At 35.1% G+C, this 22,004-nt stretch overlaps 1 protein-coding gene across 4 annotated transcripts in view; it reads right to left on the reverse strand.

The window, feature by feature from the left end:
• Ift74 (intraflagellar transport 74) overlaps nt 1-22,004 on the reverse strand; it is a 117,463-nt gene that overhangs the window by 64,068 nt on the left and 31,391 nt on the right. For all 4 annotated transcript variants that reach the window (XM_021252935.2, XM_021252937.2, XM_087183818.1 and 1 more), the window contains 5 exons: nt 21,134-21,272; nt 19,605-19,667; nt 13,655-13,798; nt 8,551-8,591; nt 5,800-5,879 (listed from right to left, as the gene is read on the reverse strand). In XM_021252935.2, the coding sequence (XP_021108594.2) occupies nt 5,800-5,879; nt 8,551-8,591; nt 13,655-13,798; nt 19,605-19,667; nt 21,134-21,272 (467 nt within the window). The remainder of the gene's footprint in view (nt 1-5,799; nt 5,880-8,550; nt 8,592-13,654; nt 13,799-19,604; nt 19,668-21,133; nt 21,273-22,004) is intronic.

Below are 22,004 nucleotides of genomic sequence, written 5' to 3' on the forward strand. Positions count from 1 at the left end.
ATACTTTTAGTGGAATTTTTAATCTCCTGGATATCTGTTTCATGGATTCTATTTCTTTCCTATGTTGGGCATTGATGGTTTCCATCATTTTGCTAAGCTCCTCTATTTTTTTTTAAATCTGTATCCGCTCTAGAGTCACTAATCATGTCTTTCATTATGGTCACCATCTCTAGTTATCTAAGAAACTACTTCTGCTTTGATTTTTTTCTAGAGCCTCATTCATCTGCTTTGTTACTTCTACTGTTACCACTTCAGAGAGACCAGGTGGATAGGTTTTGAATTGTTCCACCTCACCGCCCCCTGGGTTTGCCTTTGGTGAGCTGGAAGTTTGGGGTCGCACCTTGCTTAAATGTCTTCTCATTTGCTTTCTTTCTTTTTTTTTTTTTTTAAGTTTAGTTCCTGGGTTGATGCTTGTAAACTGCTTACAGCACATAGCTTTATTGTGAGTATTTAGAACCCTTAGGAAATGACTACTTCTTATAGCTGTCTTCCAGGTGTAGCTGGTTTTTGGGTTTTGAGTCTGTTGCAAGATTCTACTACTTCAATTTATTAGGGATGAGAAGTTAATGCCTATTTGGCCTAGCGCCTGGTTCTTTGGTCTATAGTATTGTTTATGACCCACAGGCAATCTCAGTCTTAGCACACCACGAAGAACAACCAATTAGAACAGCTATGTAAGCTTGACCAAAGTAGTACAATGAACAACAATGACAGCATCAAATACAGCCTAGAAAACGACAAAAGGTAGTAACTATTAACTTGCCACCTTTAACCATATGAACCAGATTTGTGGTTATATAACAAAATCTAAAACAAACCAGAAAATTGTATACAGTAAATATGCCTTCCGTATGGTGATTTTACCCACAGAGGAGAAAATTTAAAAGATGTTGGGGGAAGAAAAAGAGAAATAGAAGAAGAGGAAGAAAATAGAAGCAGGGCTGGAGAACAAAGGCAGATTACACAAACTTTGGGAAACAGGTGAAGAAGACAAGAGAGAAAGAAATAAATACAAGAACAGAACAACAACAACAAAAAAACCTAGAAACAATGTTCACACTTATATGAAAATAAGAACAAATAATCAAAAAAGAAAACAAAGCAAAACAAAAACAAGAAAATAAAAGAAGAAAATAAGAGAAATTTTAAAAAGTCCTCTTCAAGGCATGTCTCTGCAGTCACTGGTAGACAAAGTGGGCAGACAGAGTCCAGATCCATGTTGATTAATCTCAGCCAGACAGTTGTAGATTTATGGCATCATAGTGGATAATCCCACCAAGCCTAGACCTTTAGTTCTGAAGCTCAGGTTGGTTTCTGTCAGTGAAGCTGGAGCCTGTTTTGTTCAGCCTTCAATAACCCATGTGTCTCTTGGCTTGAACTTGGCTCCTTGACCTCCTGCCAACTTGAACTCAGTTCGACTTCACCCTATGGAGCCAGCGCTGAAGCTGCTCTAAGTTCCAAGCTCATTGGGCCCTCTCCAAGATGGCTACCAGCCAATTGCCCTATCCAGGAGGATGTCTGAATCTAAGTAACTCACCAGCCACAGCAGCCTGCTGTGTCCACTGCTCCATTCAACTGATGTTTCTCCATAGAGGCCTTTGGGGTAGGCACAGTGTGTCTGCAGGTTTGAGTTCCCCTTCCCACAAACTGAGTTAAGGATCAGGGAGAAACCATCACTTGCTGCCTTCTTTGTAGAAGTCTCTCTCTTGCTCTTCCCATGCACTTCAATTCTTATTTCAGATCCTTGCTAGGTCCCAGAAACCCACTTCCCTCCTTCTCTTCTTCACGTTGCTATATTCTGTTCCATCTGGACACCAAATCTCAGAGAGGCTGTTTCCCTGCTGTTTATCACTCTGTCATCTTCTTCAGAGGAGCTAGAAGCCTACTATTTTCTTTTTTAAAAATCATTTTAAAAGACTAGGTAGAGATTTACAGGAAAAATGTCTACCAAACATTGGTCCAAAGTTTAAATGTATTATAGAGATTTTATCTGCTTTATTCTAGATTACCATAGAAACTGATAATTTAGCATGTAGGAACAATGGAAATTTTCACAGAGTAGCCAAATAGCTGCTAACTGATTTTATTTGATTAATTTTGAAACATAATTATTCAATGTAACTTTTGAAGGACTTATAATTTTAAGGATTTATCAAAATGAGTAAGTATGATATATGACAGGAAGTTACTGGATTACAGAGACACCACTAATAACTGAGAACACAATTATACCTAACCCAGTACATAGAGATGCCTTAGAATTCAGAATGAACTATGTAAATATTTTCAAAGTTTATTTAAAAACTGAGAGTGGAACAACTCCTAAAAGTCACACTTGTATAAACACCATTTGTGTCTTATGCACTCTCTTTACCAGAAACTCTACAAGGCAAAAGGAAGCCTAGTTGGATTATACATAAGTGCCATTAATGTAAGAAACCAGGCAGCATCTAAAAAACAAATAAAATAGCCCTAAGAGGGAATAAAGCCAGGGGACAGAGCTAAGTATAGATTAGAAAGACAAAATAACTTCCTGTCATGTATATCCTAAGGAATGGACTGCCCATAATCGAGTTGAGGGATTGCTCAGAATGTAGATATAGACAAGCATCTCTGACTTTACTAGGAAACATGAATCCAAGATAGAAATTCTCTGGAAAGAAATAAAATATTTATAATCAAGCTGTCTCTGGAGAAGAGTACACACCTGCATCCTAGAACAAAGGAGCTCATAGAAGTTACTAGAGTTCAATTTTCTCCCCTAATTCACTGTATAATTATTCTTTTCTGCCAAAATATAAATTGCTCAGTTCATTCCACAAACATTTATTTACTATTTACTTTCCCAGACACTGTGTTGATGAAAGACTACCAAAGTGAGTAAGAAACAGTCTCTCCCCTTGAGAATGAGGGAAGACAAAGACAAAATTGTAATACAACATGACCAATGCAGTGCTCTGATAACATGGAGGAAGGTCATTTACTTAGACAAGCCCAGAAATGAGTCAGACAGGGAAGTTAGAGTTATGTTGCATGAGAGGATACCTAATTTAGCTCTTAATGGATAAGAATGTAGTCAGATGCAAAACAAGAAAAAGAACATTCAAGAGAAGGAGAGGAAGAGGAGGAGAAGGAGGAGGAAACACGCAAGACAGAGAGAAGAAAGAAAGAACAAACAAAAGAAAGAAAAAATGAATGAAAGAAAGAAAGAGGGAAAGGGAAAGGGAGACAAAAGGCTACAAAATAAACAGAAGCCAAGGATTGGAGCATGAAATTGTGTGATGTATGATAAGAGGTGATGTATTAGATACCATAAGTAGGTTGTTATTATTAGAATATAAGCACGACAATTATAAGGGGTGGGAAGCTGATGATATATAAGCCATATTGCAGAGGGACTAGTAAAACATGCAAAAATCTTGAACTTTATCTCATGCATCATTGCAAACCACTCCTGAACAGAATGACACAGAATCACATTTTACATAAATCACTCTGGTAGCATTCTGGAGGAAGAATCTGAGAGGGGGCAAGACTGGAGGTGGGGTGACCAGTTAGGAGGCTACTGCTATAGTTCAGGCAGGAAATAATGAGGTCCTGAACTAACAAGTAACCTTCTAACAAGTAACCTTCTAATAAAAACCCCCTGAGCTGTAAAACCAATAATCTAGAATGATCACAGTGTAGCACAACAGCAAACACTCATTCCTTGATAGTCACACATATATACAATATTTATATATCACATATATTTACACTTATATACAAATAGTTTTTGCCACTATTGGACTAAATTATAGATTGACCTTTTCTACATTAATAAAAAAGGACGAAAGTTAGGAAAACAGCAGCTAAAACCCAAAGCATTCAGTATTTTATTTATCTTAGCACTAATAATTAATTAGCAACTAGTAATAATTGTTACCTCCCAAATCATTATTTTACTGAAAACATATTGAATGTTAGACATTTAGACTTAGGAAGAGGAAAATTATTTATAATGTATCATATAAAATATCTAAAATCAAGAACATCAGCTTTGTTAAAAGCTTTGAATATATTAATAAAAAGAGTCTAGAATACTAAGATCTATGCTAGTAAAGAAAATAACATGGTCAAAGAATCAAAGATTTTAGTAAGATAGGAATATGAAGGGTGCACAGGTAATGGGGGAAGAAATAAGAACTAAGATACATCATGTTCAAGTACAAACACCCAATGATAAATGTAAATGTATTGTATACCTAAAACGTATCAATTAATATATAAATTTTTAAAAATACAAAAATAAAAGACAGGAGGAATAAAGTCAAGAGATCTATTGTACAACATAATGACCATAAATTAATGATGTAGTATATTCTTGAGTTCTCTAACAGTGGATTTTCAGTGTTCTCCCCAATGATTAAGTACAAAGTAATACACATGTTAGTTTGGTTTAACCATTGCACAATGTATACATATATACAAGTTTTGTCAATAAAAAGACATGAAGTTTTTTTAAAATAATATGACCTCAGTCTTCACATTTTAAGCCTATCATCCCACATATACCATTTAATATATACAAACCTGAGTAAGATAGAACCATTACATTCATTTTGCAGATGAGAAAACTAAAGTTTACGCAAGTTTATTTACCTAGCAACTAGGATTTATTTAATGTCTGTCTCTCTTTAGATGCTTTATTTAAAGCCATTAGAAAACCAAATGTAAACTACATAAGCATTCTAAGAACATTTTTATTTCACAAATACAATGCTTCATATCAGAAAGTCAAGTTTTAGCGTGGGCAATGAAATTAAAACTGAAATCAAAATGATCTTGGCTTAAATCTAGACTACTCCCTTTTAGCTGGAGGAATTGGAGTAAACCACATTTCTTTAAACTTCAACATGTATAAAATGGTTTACTAAGCCTTCAAAGGGTTCTTGCAAAAATTTCAAAGTAATCAATAGTAACTAATGATATTAAAAAATCAACATAAAGTAGAAAAAATTAATATACTACCTTTAAAACTGAAGTAAAAACTTAAATACACCATTCTTTCTTCCTGCTATAAATGTTTTCTGAACCATGTAACAAATATGTATGCATTACTTATACCATGAAGTAGCAAGATTATCCTGACTTTCTCCCAATAACTCTTAAGAATACATAGTCAGTATTTGATAATCTAAGAGCATGTTAACTGGCTACAGTTAAACCGTGATTAATGTGCCACAGGGAACCCACATTTCTCTCCTTTATTATGGAGAAGATGGTTAGGAAACTATAAAGCCCAACCTCTTACCTCATGCATACACAACACTGTAGTTCCCAAACTCCCACCACAGAATTTCCACTTGTCCAGACCCCAAGCTCCCTGGGTGTTTAGTCCCTGCATTGGTTCTTCAAATGCCACCACTAAGGAAGTTAGGGAAGATTACGAAAATCAGGGCTTGACAACTCATAACTGGGCCTGGCTGGGAAATGAATTCTTCCTGGGTTATTTGTGAAACAACATTTGTGACTTGATTCACACCTTTTCAACTCTACCAAATACTCTAGTTAATAGCTAATCATATGATGGAAGTATAACTTAGGAATCTATAGACATCTTAGGTCCTTTTTTGAAAAACTACTTTTTAGGCTGGGGATGTGGCTCAGTGGTAGAGCCACTGGTCCTTGCATGTGCAAGGACCCAGGTTCAATCCCCAACAACATATAGTAATGGAGATGCAGTTAATACAGTATCAATGCTGCTAAATATTTATTAATCTACACTATAAGAATGCAGAAATATACCAGAAACATTACCTTGATGATCCTCTAAATCCATGTCAAGTTGTCTGATTTCTTCATTAAACTGATTTATTTTTTCTTTTATATCTGTCAACCTGTTGGAATTTTAATGAATTTATGAGGATAACAGACATTCAGTAAAAACTTAATGATAATGCTAACATCTTTCTAAGTTGCATAAATAATATGCCTTACTTTGATGACAATATTACAAATTTAGAGAGAAAAATCTTTTCTGGATCTCTTTTCACAAATCCTATTGAAAGCACAAGTGTATTCTGAGAGCATTAGGTTGCCTGACTTTGAGAGCTGACTCTTCCCCAATCTTTTAAGCTTGACTGTCATTCTAAGAATATGACAAATCTTTAGCAACTTTTCTTTCACAAGTTTACACAAAATGGAGTTGGCAAATTAGCCTCAAAACTTAGAAAATGAGGGGAATTTATCACTGGTAGATTATACAGGTTAAAAAAAATTTTAAACACCTATACTTACTAAAAAGCTCAGTAATCATGACAATATCATACTGGAAAATAGATAGACATATCAATGGACTAGATTCGTGAATTCAAAAATGAGACCATATATCTATGGTCAATTCATTTTGAACAATGATGCCAAGACAAATAGGAAAAGATTAGAATTTTCAACAAATGCTACTGAGACAACTGAAAAGGCACAAACAAATACAACTGAACTCCTACCTCATATAATATATTAACCCAAAATAGATCAAGGATTTAAATGTAAGGGCTAACCTAACCTTTCTTATAAGAAAACACAGGTACAAATCTTCACGACCTTGTATTGGACATTGGTTTCTTAGGACACCAAAGGAATAAGAAAAGAAAAAAATAGATAGCTGGGCTTTAGCAAAACTGAAAGCCTCTGTGTTTCCAAGAAAATCACCAAGAGTGAAAAGACAACTCACAGAACGAGAAAAAGTATTTTACAAAACATTTGCCAGATAAGGGACTTGTATTTAGAACATATAAGAACTCTTTAAACTAAATAATAACAAAAATGATAATAAACCCACTTTTTTTTTTTTTATTGTACTGGGATCGAACTTAGGATCATGTGCTTGGGAGGCAGGCACTGTGCCACTGAGCTAAATCCCGAGCACTGTAAACCCACTTTTAAAAGTGAGCAAAAGGTCTTAAATTTTTTCCAAAGAAAATATACACCTGGCCAATAAGCACATGAAAGAAACCTCAACATCATTAGCTATCAGGGAAATGCAAATCAAAACCACACTAAGTCCAGGGATTTAGCTCAGTGGTTCCAGTGCCTGCCTCCCAAGCGCAAGGTCCTGAGTTTGATCCCCAGTACCAAAAATAAATAAATAAATAAACCATACTAAGATAACATTTCACACCCATTAGGATGGCTACAGTAAACATCAACAAAAAAAGACAAATAATAGTGTTAGTGAGGATATGGAGAAACTAGAACACTCATACACTACTGACAGGGATGTAAAATGGTACAGTTACATTAGAGTTTATCTTTTGCAATCATTTGATCTCATTGGACTTTAATTCATAAAGTTAAACAGAATTACCGCATGATCCAGCAATTCCATTCCTAAATATTTACCCAAGTAAAACTATATGTCCACAAAAACTAACACACTGATGTACATATCAACATGATTCATAATAGCCAAAATATGGAAATAAGACAAATGTCCATCAACTTATGAATAAATAAAGTATAGTATATATGTATAATGAAATATTATTTAGCAATAAAAAGAAGTGAAATACTGATACATGCTACAACATAGATGAACCTTAAAAACATTATGCTAAGTGAAAGCATCAGCCACACAAGACCATGTATGGTATGACTATACTTATATAAAATGTCCAGAATAGGTAAAACTACCAGACTTAAAGTAGACTGCTAGTCATAGAGATGGGAGAATTTTTTCTTTTTCTTTTTATTTATTTATTTTTTTTGGTGATTTATTTTTGAGACAAGGTCTCACTATGTAGTTTAGGCTATCCTTGAACTCATTATGTAATCCAAGCTGGCCTCAAACTTTTAGTGATCCTCCTGCCCCAGCCTCTAAAGTACAGAGATTATAGGCATGGCCCATCACACCTGGCTGAGATGGGAGGGTACTGACAAAGGAAATGGTAAAAATTTGTGGGGTTTTATTAAGATGCATGAATCTTTTTTAAATTAATTATACAACTCTGTAAATATACTAAGAAGCTCTGAATTATATATTTTAAATATGTGAACCAGCCATGGTGGCACACTCCTGTAATCCTAGCACTCTAGGAGGCTGAGGTAAGAGGATCATAATTTTGAGCCCATCTTGGGCTATTTAGTTACTATGCCAGACCCTGTCTCAAAATAAAAAATTTAAAATAGGACTATGATGTAAGCTATGATGTATCTCAGGGAATTATAATATGAATTATTTTTCTTTTCTCCTTTTCTTTTCTTTTCTTTTTTTTTTCCAGTGGTGCTAGGGACCAAATCCAGGTCCCTGAGCATGCTTGGCAAACACATCTACCAGTGAGCTATACATTCAGACCTGAATTATATACTTAGAAAACTTTTTAAAAGTCATAACATGTGTCTTAATTAAATACTCAAAAAAATATTTAAAGCTGTAAGATTGAAAGCTGCATTAATATTGTCAACATGAACCACAAGAAGAACCTGTAACCATATGCATGCTTAGAAATTTAGAATGTAATTTAGGAGATGAAAACTGAAAGTAAAATGTCCCAGTATAAAGGTACTTACTGTCTCTCCATGCTGGCTATTTCCTGATTATCTTCTTTAACCTATAAAGGTACAAAAAAAAATAGCATTTAAAAAATAACTCATTACTAAGTGAGACATGGTGGTACATTCCTGTAAGTCCAGTACTCTGGAAGGCTGAGGCAGGAGGATCAGAAGTTCAAGCCCAGCCACAGCAACTTAGTCACAGAGATTCCATTTCAAAAATAAAAATTTTTTTAAAACTCTAGGGATTTGGTTCAGTGCAAAGACCCTGGGATCAAGCCACAATACAAAAACAAAAACAAAACAACTAAAACACACATTACTAGACTATTTCAGGGGAAATTTCCGCCTAGAATATGTTATACTAAAATGACAAATCCACTCTTTTTTTTTCTTTTCTTTTTTGTAGGAAGTTTAATATTTCAATGGACTTTTTATTTTGTTTTATTTTTATTTTATTGGTACATTTTAGGTATACAATATAATGACATTCATCATTGGAAATTTGCACCTTTACATAATCTTTCTTGGTTCTTATTTTTCCTCCTTCCCCTGTCCTCCCTTCAACCCCTCCATCCCTCCCTATTTACAAAGACTTTGTTTCCATTTCTTCATTTTCTCATATTAATTCCATTCCCTTCTTTCCTTTCCCTACCCCTCCAACTTTCCCTTCCCCTTTGCCCCTTTTCTTCCTATATCACATTATCTATTATACCCTTTAGTCCTTATTTACACTTTCAGTTTCTCATGCTAGAGAAACTATTGGGTATTTACACATGTGTGTCCTATTTATTTCACTTAAGAGTTTGGCCTCAATGTGCATCCATTTAGCTATAAATGTCTCTTATTTCTCATTTTTTATGGATGAGTAGTACTCCATTTTATTTTTAAAAACCACATTTTCTTTATCCAGTCTCCAGTTGATGGGCATTTGGGCTGCTTCCCAAGTTTTAGCTATTACAAATTGTGCTGCTATGAACATGGGTGCTCATATATCACTGTGATATGATTCTTTTAATTGTTTGGGGAAGATACCCAGCAGGAGAATAGTGGGGTCAAATGGGACTTCCAGTCCTAGTTCTTTGAGGTATCTCCATACTGATTTCCACAGTGCTTGCACCAGTCTACACTCCCACCAGCAGTGGAGCAGGGTTCCTCTTTCCCCACAGCCCCACCAGCATTTGTTATTGGTTGATTTCATGATAGCAGCCATTCTTTCTGGGGTGAGGTGGAATCTGTGTTGTTTTCAATTGCATCTCTCGAATGACCATTGATGTTGAACATTTTTTTATATGTTTATTTGCTATTTCTACTTCTTTGTCTGAGACATGTCTTTTCATTTCAGATGCCCATTTTTGGATTGGGTCTTTAAATTTGGGAGGTCTGATTTTTTAAAGTTCTTTACAGATTCGAGATAGTAGATCATTGTCTGAGGAACAGCAGGTGAAAATTTTTTCCCACATTGTGTGTTGTCTCATCACACTGTTGGTTGTTTCTCTTGCTGTGCAGAAGCTTTTTAATAAGAGATCCCACTTGTTGATTGTTTGTGCTAATTCACGAGCAACTGAGGTTTTGTTTATAAAATCTTTTCCTACACCAATGTCTTCAAGAGTTCTACCTAACCTCTGCTCCAGCCGATTCAGCATTTCTATTTTAATATTTAGATTTTTAATCCATTTCGATTTTAACTTAGTGCATGGTGAGAGATATAGGTCTAGTTTTAATCTCTGACAAGTTGAAATCCAACTTTACCAGCACCATTTATTAAAGAGGCTATCTTTCCTCCAGTGAGGGTGTTTGGCTCCTTTGTCGAAGATGAGGTGGCTGAGTTTGTCTGGAGTTGTTTGTGCATCTTCTAATCTGTTCCACTGCTCCTCAGGTCTGTTTCTTTGCCAGTACCATGCTGTTTTTATCACAGTAGCTTTGTAGTAGAGTTTCAAGCTGGGGGTTGTGATAACCCCTGGCATGTCTCTGTTACCTAGAATTGCTTTTGCTATTCTAGGTCTCTTCTTGTTCCAAATGAATTTTTGGGATGTTTTCTCAAGGTCCCTGAAGTATAGTGCTGGAATTTCAATTGGGATTGCATTGAATCTATATAGCAGTTTTGGAAGTATGGCCATTTTCACTATGTTGATCCTTCCTATCCAGGAACAGGGGATGTCTTTCCATTTTCTGATATCATCTTCAATCTCTCTTTTCAGAGTGCCATAGTTTTCAGAGAAGAGGTCTTTGATATCTTTCGTTAGTTTAATTTCTAGGCATTTCAGTTTTTTGGATGCTATTGTGAAAGAATTGTTTGCCCCATTTTTGTCTCGGTGAGTGTTATTGTTCATGTAGAGGAAAGCTATTGATTTTTGTGTGTTGACCTTGTATTCAGCTACTCTACTGAATTTGGTTATTAAGTCTAGAAGACTTTTGGTAGAGTTTTTGGGGTCTTCTATATAGGGTATCGTGTCATCTGCAAAGAATGACAATTTGACTTCATTTCCTATCTTTATTCCTTTTATTTCTTTCTCCTGTCTAATTGCCATGGCTAATGTTTTTAAAACTATATTGAACAGGAGTGGTGATAGTGGACATCTTTGTCTTGTTCCTGATTTTAGTGTGAAGGATTTTGGTTTTTGGCCATTTAGGATGATACTGGCTGTTGGTTTTTCATAGACAGCTTTTCTCAAATTGAGGTAGAGACCATCTATTCCAATTTTTTGTAGGGTTTTTATCATAAATGTGTGTTGGATTTTGTCAAACGCTTTTTCTGCATCTATGGAGATAATCATATGGTTTTTGTCCTTGGCTCTATTGATATAGTGTATTAAATTGACTGATTTGTGTATGTTGAACCATGCCTGCATCCCTGGGATGGATCCCACTTGATCAGGGTGTATGATCTTCTTGATGATCTTCTGCATTCTATTTGCCACTATCTTATTGAGGATTTTTGCATCTATGTTCATTAGTGAGATTGGCCTATAGTTCTCTTTTTTGGTTGGGTCTTTTTCTGCTTTGGGGATCAAGGTGATGCTTTCTTCCAGGAATGAATTCAGCAGTATTGCTTCCCTTTCAATTTCATTGAAGAGTTTAAACAGTAGTGGCAGTAGTTCCTCTCTAAATGTCTTGTAGAATTCAGCAGTGAAGCCATCAGGACCCAGGCTTTTCTTAATTGGTAAGTTTTTAATTACATTTTCAATTTCAGTGATTGATATTGGGTTGTTTAGAATTTTTAGGTCTTCTTCGTTCAACTTTGGTAATTCATATGTCTCTAGGAATCTTTCCATTTCTTCTGTGTTTTCCATCTTATTGGCATCTAGGTCCTCAAAGTAGATATTGATGATCCTCTGGATTTCTGCTGGGCTTATTGTAATTTCACCCTTTTCATTCCTAACTGCAGGGATTTGGGCCTTTTCTTTCCTTTTTCTGATAAGGTTGGCTAAAGGTTTGTCAATTTTGTTGATTCTTTTGAAGAACCAACTCTTGGCTTCACTAATTTTTTGTATCATTCTCTTAGTCTCCATTGCATTGATTTCTGCCCTGATCTTTATCATTTCCTCCCTTGTATGAGCTTTGGGGTTGTCCTGCTCTTCTTTTTCTAGAAGCTTGCGGTTCAGCATCAGGTTGTTTAATTGGGCTTGCTCTGTTTTCCTAATATGAGTATTCACTGCTATGAATTTCCCTCGTAAGACTGCTTTCATTGTGTCCCATAGATTCCAATATGTTGCACTGTCATTATCATTTAATTGAAGGAACTGTCTGATTTCTTCTTTAATTTCCTCTGTGACCTATTGATTATTGAGAAGTGTGTTGTTCAATTTCCATGTTTATGAAATTCTTGCAGTTTATTTTGCTATTGATCTCCAATTTCATCACACTATGGTCTGATAATATAGAAGGGATAACTTCAATTCCTTTGCACTTAGACATGTTCTATGAGCGAGTATGTGGTCTATTTTGGAGAACGACCCATGTGCAGCTGAAAACAATGTGTATTCTGATTTTGTGGGGTGGAACACTCTGTAAACATCTGTTCAGTTTATTTGTTCAAGAGTTTGATTGAGTTCTAGTATTTCATTACTTATTTTTTATCTAGTTGATCTATCTATTTGTTACAGTGGGGTATTGAGGTCCCCCACTACTACTGTATTAGTGCATATATGACTTTTCATATCCGTTAGTATTTGTCTTATATAGTTGGGTGCACTAGTATTTGGTGCATATATATTTATGACTGTCATCTCTTCCTCTTGGATTGTTCCCTTTACAAGGATGTAGTGTCCTTCTTTGTCTCTTTCTTAAAGCCTATTTGTTTAGAACTCCACATTTGAAGTTAAAGAGAACTTCATTAAGAAACTATTCACAGGGGCCAGGGATTTAGCTTAGTGGTTCCGCTGCCTGCCTTGTAAGCAGAAGGTTCTGAGTTCGATCCCCAGTACCAAAAAAAAAAAAGAAACTATTCACAAATCCATTTTCATCCTCCTCAAAGGAAAGGTAACAACTGATATACCAAACCTATTCATAAGGCATTATCAAGTTAACACATCTTCAGATCTGGATCATTAGTTGACATTAACATCTAGTATTTCTGAGACTCTCTCACCAGCTAGGGTAGCGTTGCAAGAGTCACAAAAATGATAGGACATTTAGCAACTTACAGAGACCCTGTCTCAAAATAAGAATTTTAAAAGTACTGGTATGTAGCTCAGTGCAAAGGCCCTGGGCTCAATCCTTAGCACTGAAAAAAAAAAAAAAAAAAAGACTTGCAATTCTTTGTATTCTAATATAAGATCCAAAAAAAATAATTGAACCTATCTTCAATAAGATTTTCTATTTAATCAGCAAAAAAGTTTCAAGTTTCCCTAATAAGGAACTAAAGCACAAAATCATAGCCAAATATGTACAAAGACCATATAAAATGAGGATTTATCCCCTAAAAAAGTTTATGTGATAAAACGACTTTTTTCTAGAGTTTCTTGATCAAGTAAATATTTCATATTTAGGTGAAACTAACTTTTTGCTATTTTTTTAATATAATAAACTCATGGGCTTTTTGCTTAATTCTATCCCTTAAACAAATCAACACATTTGACAAAATTTGACATCCTGCAATAAGCACGTATATTTTTCCTACCTGTTTCAGCAGTCGCTCCCTCTCTTCCGTTGGGGATCCCACGCTTTGGTCTTCTGCAATCATTTGATCTCGATGAGCCTCCAATTCATAAAGTTTTTCATGCAGCAATACAGCCTCCTGTTTTACCTGGGAGTGTGTTATTTCCTAGGACAAAAGAAGGGTAACTTTAACTACAGTATTTGTAGATTTAGAAAGGTAAGATGAGGTAGTTAGGCCCTAGTCCAGTATGAATGGTGTCCTGTAGGAAGAGACATCAGAGACACAGGTAGACCAAGGAATGTAGCTGCAAGTCCAGGGATGCCAACGACAGACAGCCACCTCCAGAAGCCAGAAGAATTCTACCTAGAGTCTCAGAAGGATCAGAGCTCTGTTGGCCCATGGTTTTAGACTTCTAGTCCTGAGAACCATGAGAGTGTAAGTTTTAGTTTCTATAAGCCACCCAGTTTGTGATACTTTGTTAAGGCAGCACTAGGAAACTAATAAAGTAGAATAGTTATTGTTTACATGGGTCTACTCTACTGTTCACAGAGAGAAAATCTGGGTGAGAGGCCAGGTGGGCACACCTGTAATTCCAGCACTTGGAAGGCAGAGGCAGGAGGATCACTGTGAGTTTGAGGCCAGCCTGGGCTACATAGTGAGTTCAAGACCAGCATGAATTACACAGCAAGACCCTGTCTCAAAAAACAAAGCAAGCAAGCAAGCAAGAAAGAAAGAAAGAAAAGAAAGAGAAAGAGAAAGAGAAAGAAAAAGAGAAAGTTTTACTAGGCAACACACTAAGAATGATGGCAGTGATGACTGACATTGGAATCTATTACTTACAGAACACCTATTCCGTGTTGGACACTGTATGCAATGTTCTATATGCTATCCGCAATAGTCATACTACAGCATTAATAGCTATCATCTCCAATTTACAGACGAGAAAAGTGGGGATATAAGATCTAACGAATTTTCCAAGTTAACAAAAATATGAGTTAATAATATTGGAAACCAACCCCATAGCATAAACAAAACCAAATATATTCTATCTGCACCCCTGCCCCTCTCTCTCTCTTTCCCCTTTGAGATACCAGGGACTGAACCCAGGGCCTTTGCACTGAGCTACCTCCCCAGCCCTTTTTCATCTTGTAATTTGACACAGGGACTCATTAAGTTACTAAATTGCTCAGGCTGAGTTTGAACTTGCAATCTTCTGTCTTAGTCTCCCAGAGTGCTAAGATTACAGGCATGTGCCACCACACCCAGCTAAGACTTTAAAACTTTATTTCTGAAAGTCGAAGAAATCTTTTAAAAAGAGGACAAAGGAAATATTGAAAGTCAATAAGCAGTGAGTAATAAATGCAGGATAAAGTTTAAATTCAGATAAAGTTTAAATTCAGACAAGAAAAAGGCAATGATACCAAGATATATAGAAGAAATGCACATATTTTGAGCTATTTTTCTGCACTGTATCTTCCTTTCATTTAACAATTTTATTGATTTGTTCAAACTACATTTAATAAATCTGTTTTTGAAAACACAAAACTTACATTCATTCTTCACCTGATTTTTTTCACACCCCTGTGAACAATGATGACATCTACAGAACAGTGAACACAAATTAGATATTCAATAAATACTAGGTGACTGACAGCTATGTGGCTTTTTGCTTGAAAAACAAATCTAGAAGGGAAGGTGGGAGGGAAAAAATCTAGTAAAAGTTAAATAGAAATTGTGACCTTATAGATTTAATGCAATTCCAATTGAGATCCCAGCACCATACTTCATGGACCTCAAGAAAACAATCCAAAAATTCATTTGGAACAAGAAGAGACCCAGAATAGCAAAAGCAATTCTAGGTAACAGAGACATGGCTGGGGGTATCACAATCCCCAACCTGCAACTCTACTACAAAGCTACTGTGATAAAAAACAGCATGGTACTGGCAAAGAAACAGACTTGAGGACCAGTGGAACAGATTAGAAGATGCAGAAACAACGCCAGACACACTCAGCCATCTCATCTTCGATAAAGGAGCCAAACACCTTCACTGGAGGAAAGATAGCCTCTTTAATAAATGGTGCTGGAAAAATTGGGCTTCAACTTGCCAAAGATTAAAACTAGACCTGTATCTCTCACCATGCACTAAACTAAAATCAAAATGGATTAAAGATCTAAATATTAAAAGAGAAACTCTGAACCAGTTGGAACAGAGGTTAGATAGAACCCTTGAAGACATAGGTGTAGGAAAAGATTTTATGAACAAAACATCAGTTGCCCGTGAACTAGCACAAACAATCAACAAGTGGGATCTCTTCTTATTAAAAGGCTTCTGCACAGCAAGAGAAACCACCAGCAGTTTGAAGAGACAACCCACAATGTGGGAAAACATCTTCACCTGCTCTTCCTCAGACAAAGGGCTACTATCTCGAATCTATAAAGAACTTTAAAAGATCAGACCTCCCAAATTTAAAGACTCAATCCAAAAATGGGCATCTGAAATGAACAGATATTTCTCAGACAAAGAAGTAGAAATAGCAAATAAATACATGAAAAAATGTTCAACATCACTGGTCATTTGAGAGATGCAAATGAAAACACTGCTGAGATTCCACTTCACTCCAGAAAGAATGGCTGCTATCATGAAATCAACCAATAACAAATGCTGGCAGGGCTGTGGGGAAAGAGGAACCCTGCTCCACTGCTGGTGGGAGTGTAGACTGATGAAACCACTGTGGAGATCAGTATGGAGATACCTCAAAGAATTAGGACTGGATGTCCCATTTGACCCCACTATTCCCCTGCTGGGGATCTTCCCCAAAGAATTAAAAGAATCATACCACAGTGATATATGTGCGCCCATGTTCATAGCAGCACAGTTTGTAATAGCTAAAACTTGGAAACAGCCCAAATGCCCATCAACTGGAGACCGGATAAAGAAAATGTGGTTTTTTAATAAAATGGAGTACTACTCAGCCATCAAAAATGAGAAATTAGAGACATTTATAGCTAAGTGGATGCACATTGAGGCAATGCTCTTAAGTGAAATAAATAGGACACACATGAATAAATTCAGAATAGTTTCTCTGGTGTGAGAAACTGAAAGTGTAAATAAGGACTAAATGTATAATAGGTAATGTGAAATAGGAAGAAAAGGGGCAAAGGGGAAGGAAGTGGGAGGGCTAGGGGAAAGGATAGAAGGGAATGGGATTAATATGAGAAAATGGAAAAATAGAAACAAAATCTTTGTAAATAGGGAGGAATGGAAGGGATGAAGGGAGGGCTGAGCAAGGGTGAAAAATAAGAACCAAGAGAGACTATGTAAAGGTGCAAATTTCCAATGATGAATGTCATTATATTGTATACCTAAAATGTACCAATGATTAGAATGAATAATCAAAAATGTAAAATAGGAAGAAAAGATCCAAAGGGGTAGGGGTAGTGGGAGGGGCAGGGGAAAGGAAAGAAGGGAAAGGAAAAATGATGAGAAATGGCAAAAATGGAAATAAAGTCTTTGTAAATAAGGAAGGGTGGAGGGCGTGAAGGACGGGCTAGGAATGAGGAAAAAATAAGAACCAAGATGCATTATGTAAAGGTACAATTCCCAATGAGAAATGCAATTGTGTTGTATACCTACAATGTACCAATAAAAGAATTTAATTAAAAAAAAAAGAAATTGTGACCTATACCTTATGTTTTCTTGACTTGAGATTTATACATTTTTAAAAACTCATCATTTTAGATATATATATATATACTGATATAAAGGAGACTGGCATCAGTACAAAAATTAATTCTAAATTATAGCTCATACTTCTTCCCATGGTAACTAAATTGGTCAAATTAAATAAGACCTGATACTCTCCCATTCACTCCAAAAAAGATAGGAATTCAGCAAGCTACCTGTATTACGATTAAATGTGTTCCTTCTTCCTTGAAGTATATTTCCATCACCAAAGATGTGCAAGAAAAATTATGTGCACCTACAGTGCACAACTAGACACAGAAAATTATCTTGATATTTTTAAGTAATTTTAATTGTAAATTCTCAAAAACTGAATTATATATATTATATATATTCACTTTTTACAAATGAGATGACAAACTATAATTGTCACAGTACAATTATTACTAGCCTTATAATCATATCTACCCAAAGCACAGGAAATCAGGAAAGGCAACCAAGACAGTACACTGAACTGAACATTGAGGTACAGATGATAAATATACTGAAATGCAAGAATATGAAAAGGCAGTTCACAAAAAAAGAAATTTTACTGCTAAACAAATACATAAACAGACACTCAACTTCATGCATAAATAAATGAAAATTAAAACAAGGTAGCATCTGGGCATAGGTGGCATTCTCCTGCAGTACCAGCTACTCAGGAAGCTGAGGAAGGATTGATTACTTAAGCCCAAGAGTTTGAGACCAGCCTAAGCAGCATGGCTGAGATCACATTTCAAAACAAAGTAAAACAAAAAAACAGGTAGTAAGTTTTACTTATTAAAGTAGTGAAAAATAGAAATGTGGGATAATCATTCCTGCCAATGAGAACAGGGGACAATAAACATCCCTATATGTCTAAGAGTGAAAATTCAAATAATGTGTTTTTGGAGGCAATTCAGCAATCTTACAATATTTTAGAAGTGTATGACTTTTTCACCGCTATAATTATGAGATTGCTGAGGTAGTGTTTGGAATTCTCCATGTGAGCCAATATATGTAAAGAGACGTACATATATCGTTAGTGTTGTAAACAATTAGGGTAGCCTGAAGCCTGAGTCTATCCAGAGTGGATGTAACCAATTTTGACATCATGCTACGGATAAATAAGCATTGAAAAATAAACCAAAGAACCACAGTATATTCTTTTTGTGAACCATGTTTTGTGGATTATTTCAGTTTCACCATGAGGCTGATATATTTCAATATTTTGAAAATATCAGTGTTAATTTTGAGTTGGCAGAGGTAACCTAACCAACTACCACTATGTTTGGTACTGAGATATACCTTTCAATAAAATTATTGAAATGCAAGAAGTGTATACCTTTTCATTTATTATAAGAAATTAATCTTATGATATATAACTGCATAAAATGCACATCTTCACTAGAGTTTATAATCACAGAAAATGACAATCTATGCATCTATCTTGCTGTTATAATCATAGAACAAAATACAAAGCAATGTCTTAGAGGTAAGATTTTCAAAATGATGCAGACATTCAATACATGGTGGTAGGCTGGGATGTAGCTCAGTGGTTGTGTTGCCTACCATGTGTGAGGCCCTGGGTTCAATCACCAGTACTGAAAAACAAACCAAAACCAATAGATAACGTTAAGGTGAAAAAAGGCTGTGAGTAGTATATCACCATTTCAAAAATGAATCCCATTTGGGGTTTGCTACAACTTTAAATGGAAAACAGGATTATGGGATGGTTATGAAAATTAATTGACCATGCCAGTAATATGTGTGAAGAGCTCAAAGAAATACAGTAAGTGTTCAGAAACTGCACAGTAGATCTGTGTGACAAGAAAAAGACTTTTACTTGTACTTTCATCTTTTTTTATTTTCTTAATTACAAACATGAGGTTTTTCTGTGAATTGAAAATAGCTTTTAATAAATTAGAAGACAAATGCAATCTTTTACATCTTTAAAGTGATTGATTCCTTTTCTTATTTATTTGATTTTAGTCTCTGGGCATATGTCTCTAAATTGCCATTAGATTCTGGCATGCTTCATTAAGGCAGAATAGTTTGTTTTATACACAGTAGGTATTCAATAAATGAATCTAATTTCTTACCAAACTAAGATCTTTGTAGTCCAGAACAGGAAAAAAACAGCACAGAATTCCTGTACTAACCTGCTAAATAAATATGTATGTAAGAGGGTAGATTCCATTAATATTCAGCTGAATTATTTTTTATAGCTGTGATGTAAGAACCTTTATTTGACTTTATACTTACAGTTTCCAGGCTCTCTTTCTTCATGTTCAGTGAATCTAATTCTTGCTGAAGTGTATCTAATTCCTAAAAAGGAATAAAAAGACAGATATAAATATGAATTACAGTAACAATAATTTGCTTCCCCATTTCTCAACATTTTGAATACTGTATAACAGTACAAAGTATATTTTGTAAATATTTTCAATCAGTATTTTGCACACTGACTAGAATTTACTAACATTTCATTATTTATTTTTTCATTATTTCATTTTTCTTTCTTTATTCCCAAAAACCTTGTGCTATATACCAAAGAAAACTTTCTAAGCTTATCAAAAGTAGCAAAAGTTTTTCACAGTAAATCAGTACAGTGTTCTGAAAGTATTAAATATTAGAAGCTTTCAAATTAAGGAAATCGTTGCTTAAATTAGGATTTTTAATTTTTATTTTTAACCACATTTGCATATGTTTTGACTAATTCCTTTTAGCATGAAGACCTACACACACGCGCGCCCACACACACACCCTCGTAAACATGGATTACTCCTAGGATAAGCCTTTTAACTACTCATTCATAATCCCTATAAAAATTAAATATGCCTTGTTAGTATTTAGGCATTTTTATAATACTCTTTCTTTGACATTTTATTGTATCTTACAAATGTTGTCTACAGTAAAAATTACACCAAAATGTCAGTGAAGGGACATCTGCACAACTTAAACTAAACTTATTTCTGGGTACGTACAGGGTCTAATTCTTACTAAAGGATGATCTGGGCATGAAAGGGGACCATCACAACTAAACAATGTGAGAGTTATCATAATCCCAGAGTGGGCACTAAATTACTTATTTATACGATATGATTAGAGGACAAGTATTCAAACTAGGGACACAACAGGTAAGTAGTTTGCCACTTATTAAGCAAGAAAGAATAGAAAAGAATGTTAATATCCATATAGTGCTGGTCCATAAAACCTTTTAATGATTCCATTAAAAGTACATTAGGGGCTGGGGATTTAGCTCAGTGGTTCCACCACCTGCCTCACAAGCACAAGGTCCTGAGTTCGATCCCCAGTACTAAAAACAAGAGTACATTAAAAATACAAGTGTTTTCATACATCTTTATGATATACAAAAATGAAAGATGGATAGAACTGAGCAAACAATAACTGTAAAAAAGCTAGGTCATCACACACCATAAGAAAATGAAGTTATCTAGACAAGTGCTGCTGAAATTTTGGGGAGGTGGGTGGGTTTTTTTGAGACAAAGTCTCACTATGCAGTCCAGGTTGGCCTTGAATTCACTATGTAGCCCAGGCTAGCCTCGAACTCAAGGCAATCCTCCTGCTTTAGCCTCCCAAGTGCTAGGATTACAGCATCTGAAATTTAAATACTCATATGAATTACCTGAGAACTTTGTTAAAACAAAGACTCTGTTTGGTAAGTCTAGTCAAGCTTTCACCAGAAGCTGATGCTGCTGACCTTCAGACCATACTTTTAGTTCAAAGACTGCCACATGCTTAACACTTAGTAATAATTAATACAGTATTACCTGTAATAATTTCTCATTTGTGCTTTTCATCTCTATGTACTTGACTTGTTTCTCAGGAGACATATTTCTGATAATGCCATCTGCTGCTTGTTTTTCTTGTTCAATTTCTTCTTCTGCACTCATAATTTGTTTTTCTTTCCTGAAATCAAAAGCATGCACTATTTCTATTATTATAGTATTGAAGAAAAGACATCAAATAATTTGAATCAGGTCTCAGTCTTTATCTAACAGGGTACTTAAAGGTATTCAACCATAATGTGTGACAGTAAAGTCCTTACATTTATACAAAACAAAATATTTAAACTATAAAATTTGGCCTCATCAACAGACTTATTTTATCTTTCTCTTTTTCATCTTCAAATTGTATTTCTTTACTCTCCACTTTACTAAGAAAACACAAAGATTATCACAGAAAATCCATAAAACCTCATACAGATAAGGATGCAGTTACACTTTTTGTCATGATGATATCCTCAAAAGATGAATGTGAGATAGTTTTAGAATAGTGGTTTTTGAACAACCTTTACCCACAATGTTCTTTGACCAAATGAAATCTTATATAGAAATTTGGCATACAAATCATAGAAAGCAGTGCAGCTCTGATTGAACTGGCAAGCAGAGAGACCTACAGGGCAATTTGATTTTTTAAAAAAATTATAGCTTTAGACTAACAATATGCTTTGCTTAAATTTCCTTTTATTTACTGCATTAATAAAGGGGCATTTGTGAATGGATAAAAAAGATCTTTTTTATACAATGGAGTACACTCAGCCATAAAGAATGATAAAATTGAGACATTTCCTAATGGATGTACCTTGAGACTATACTCTTAAGTGAAATAAATCAGACACACATGTGTAAATATGGCATT

The sequence above is a fragment of the Heterocephalus glaber genome, unplaced genomic scaffold (genome assembly GCF_053883595.1).
Source record: "Heterocephalus glaber isolate CG9 unplaced genomic scaffold, H.glaber_assembly_v1.0 deba00001481, whole genome shotgun sequence".
NCBI lineage: Eukaryota > Metazoa > Chordata > Mammalia > Rodentia > Bathyergidae > Heterocephalus > Heterocephalus glaber.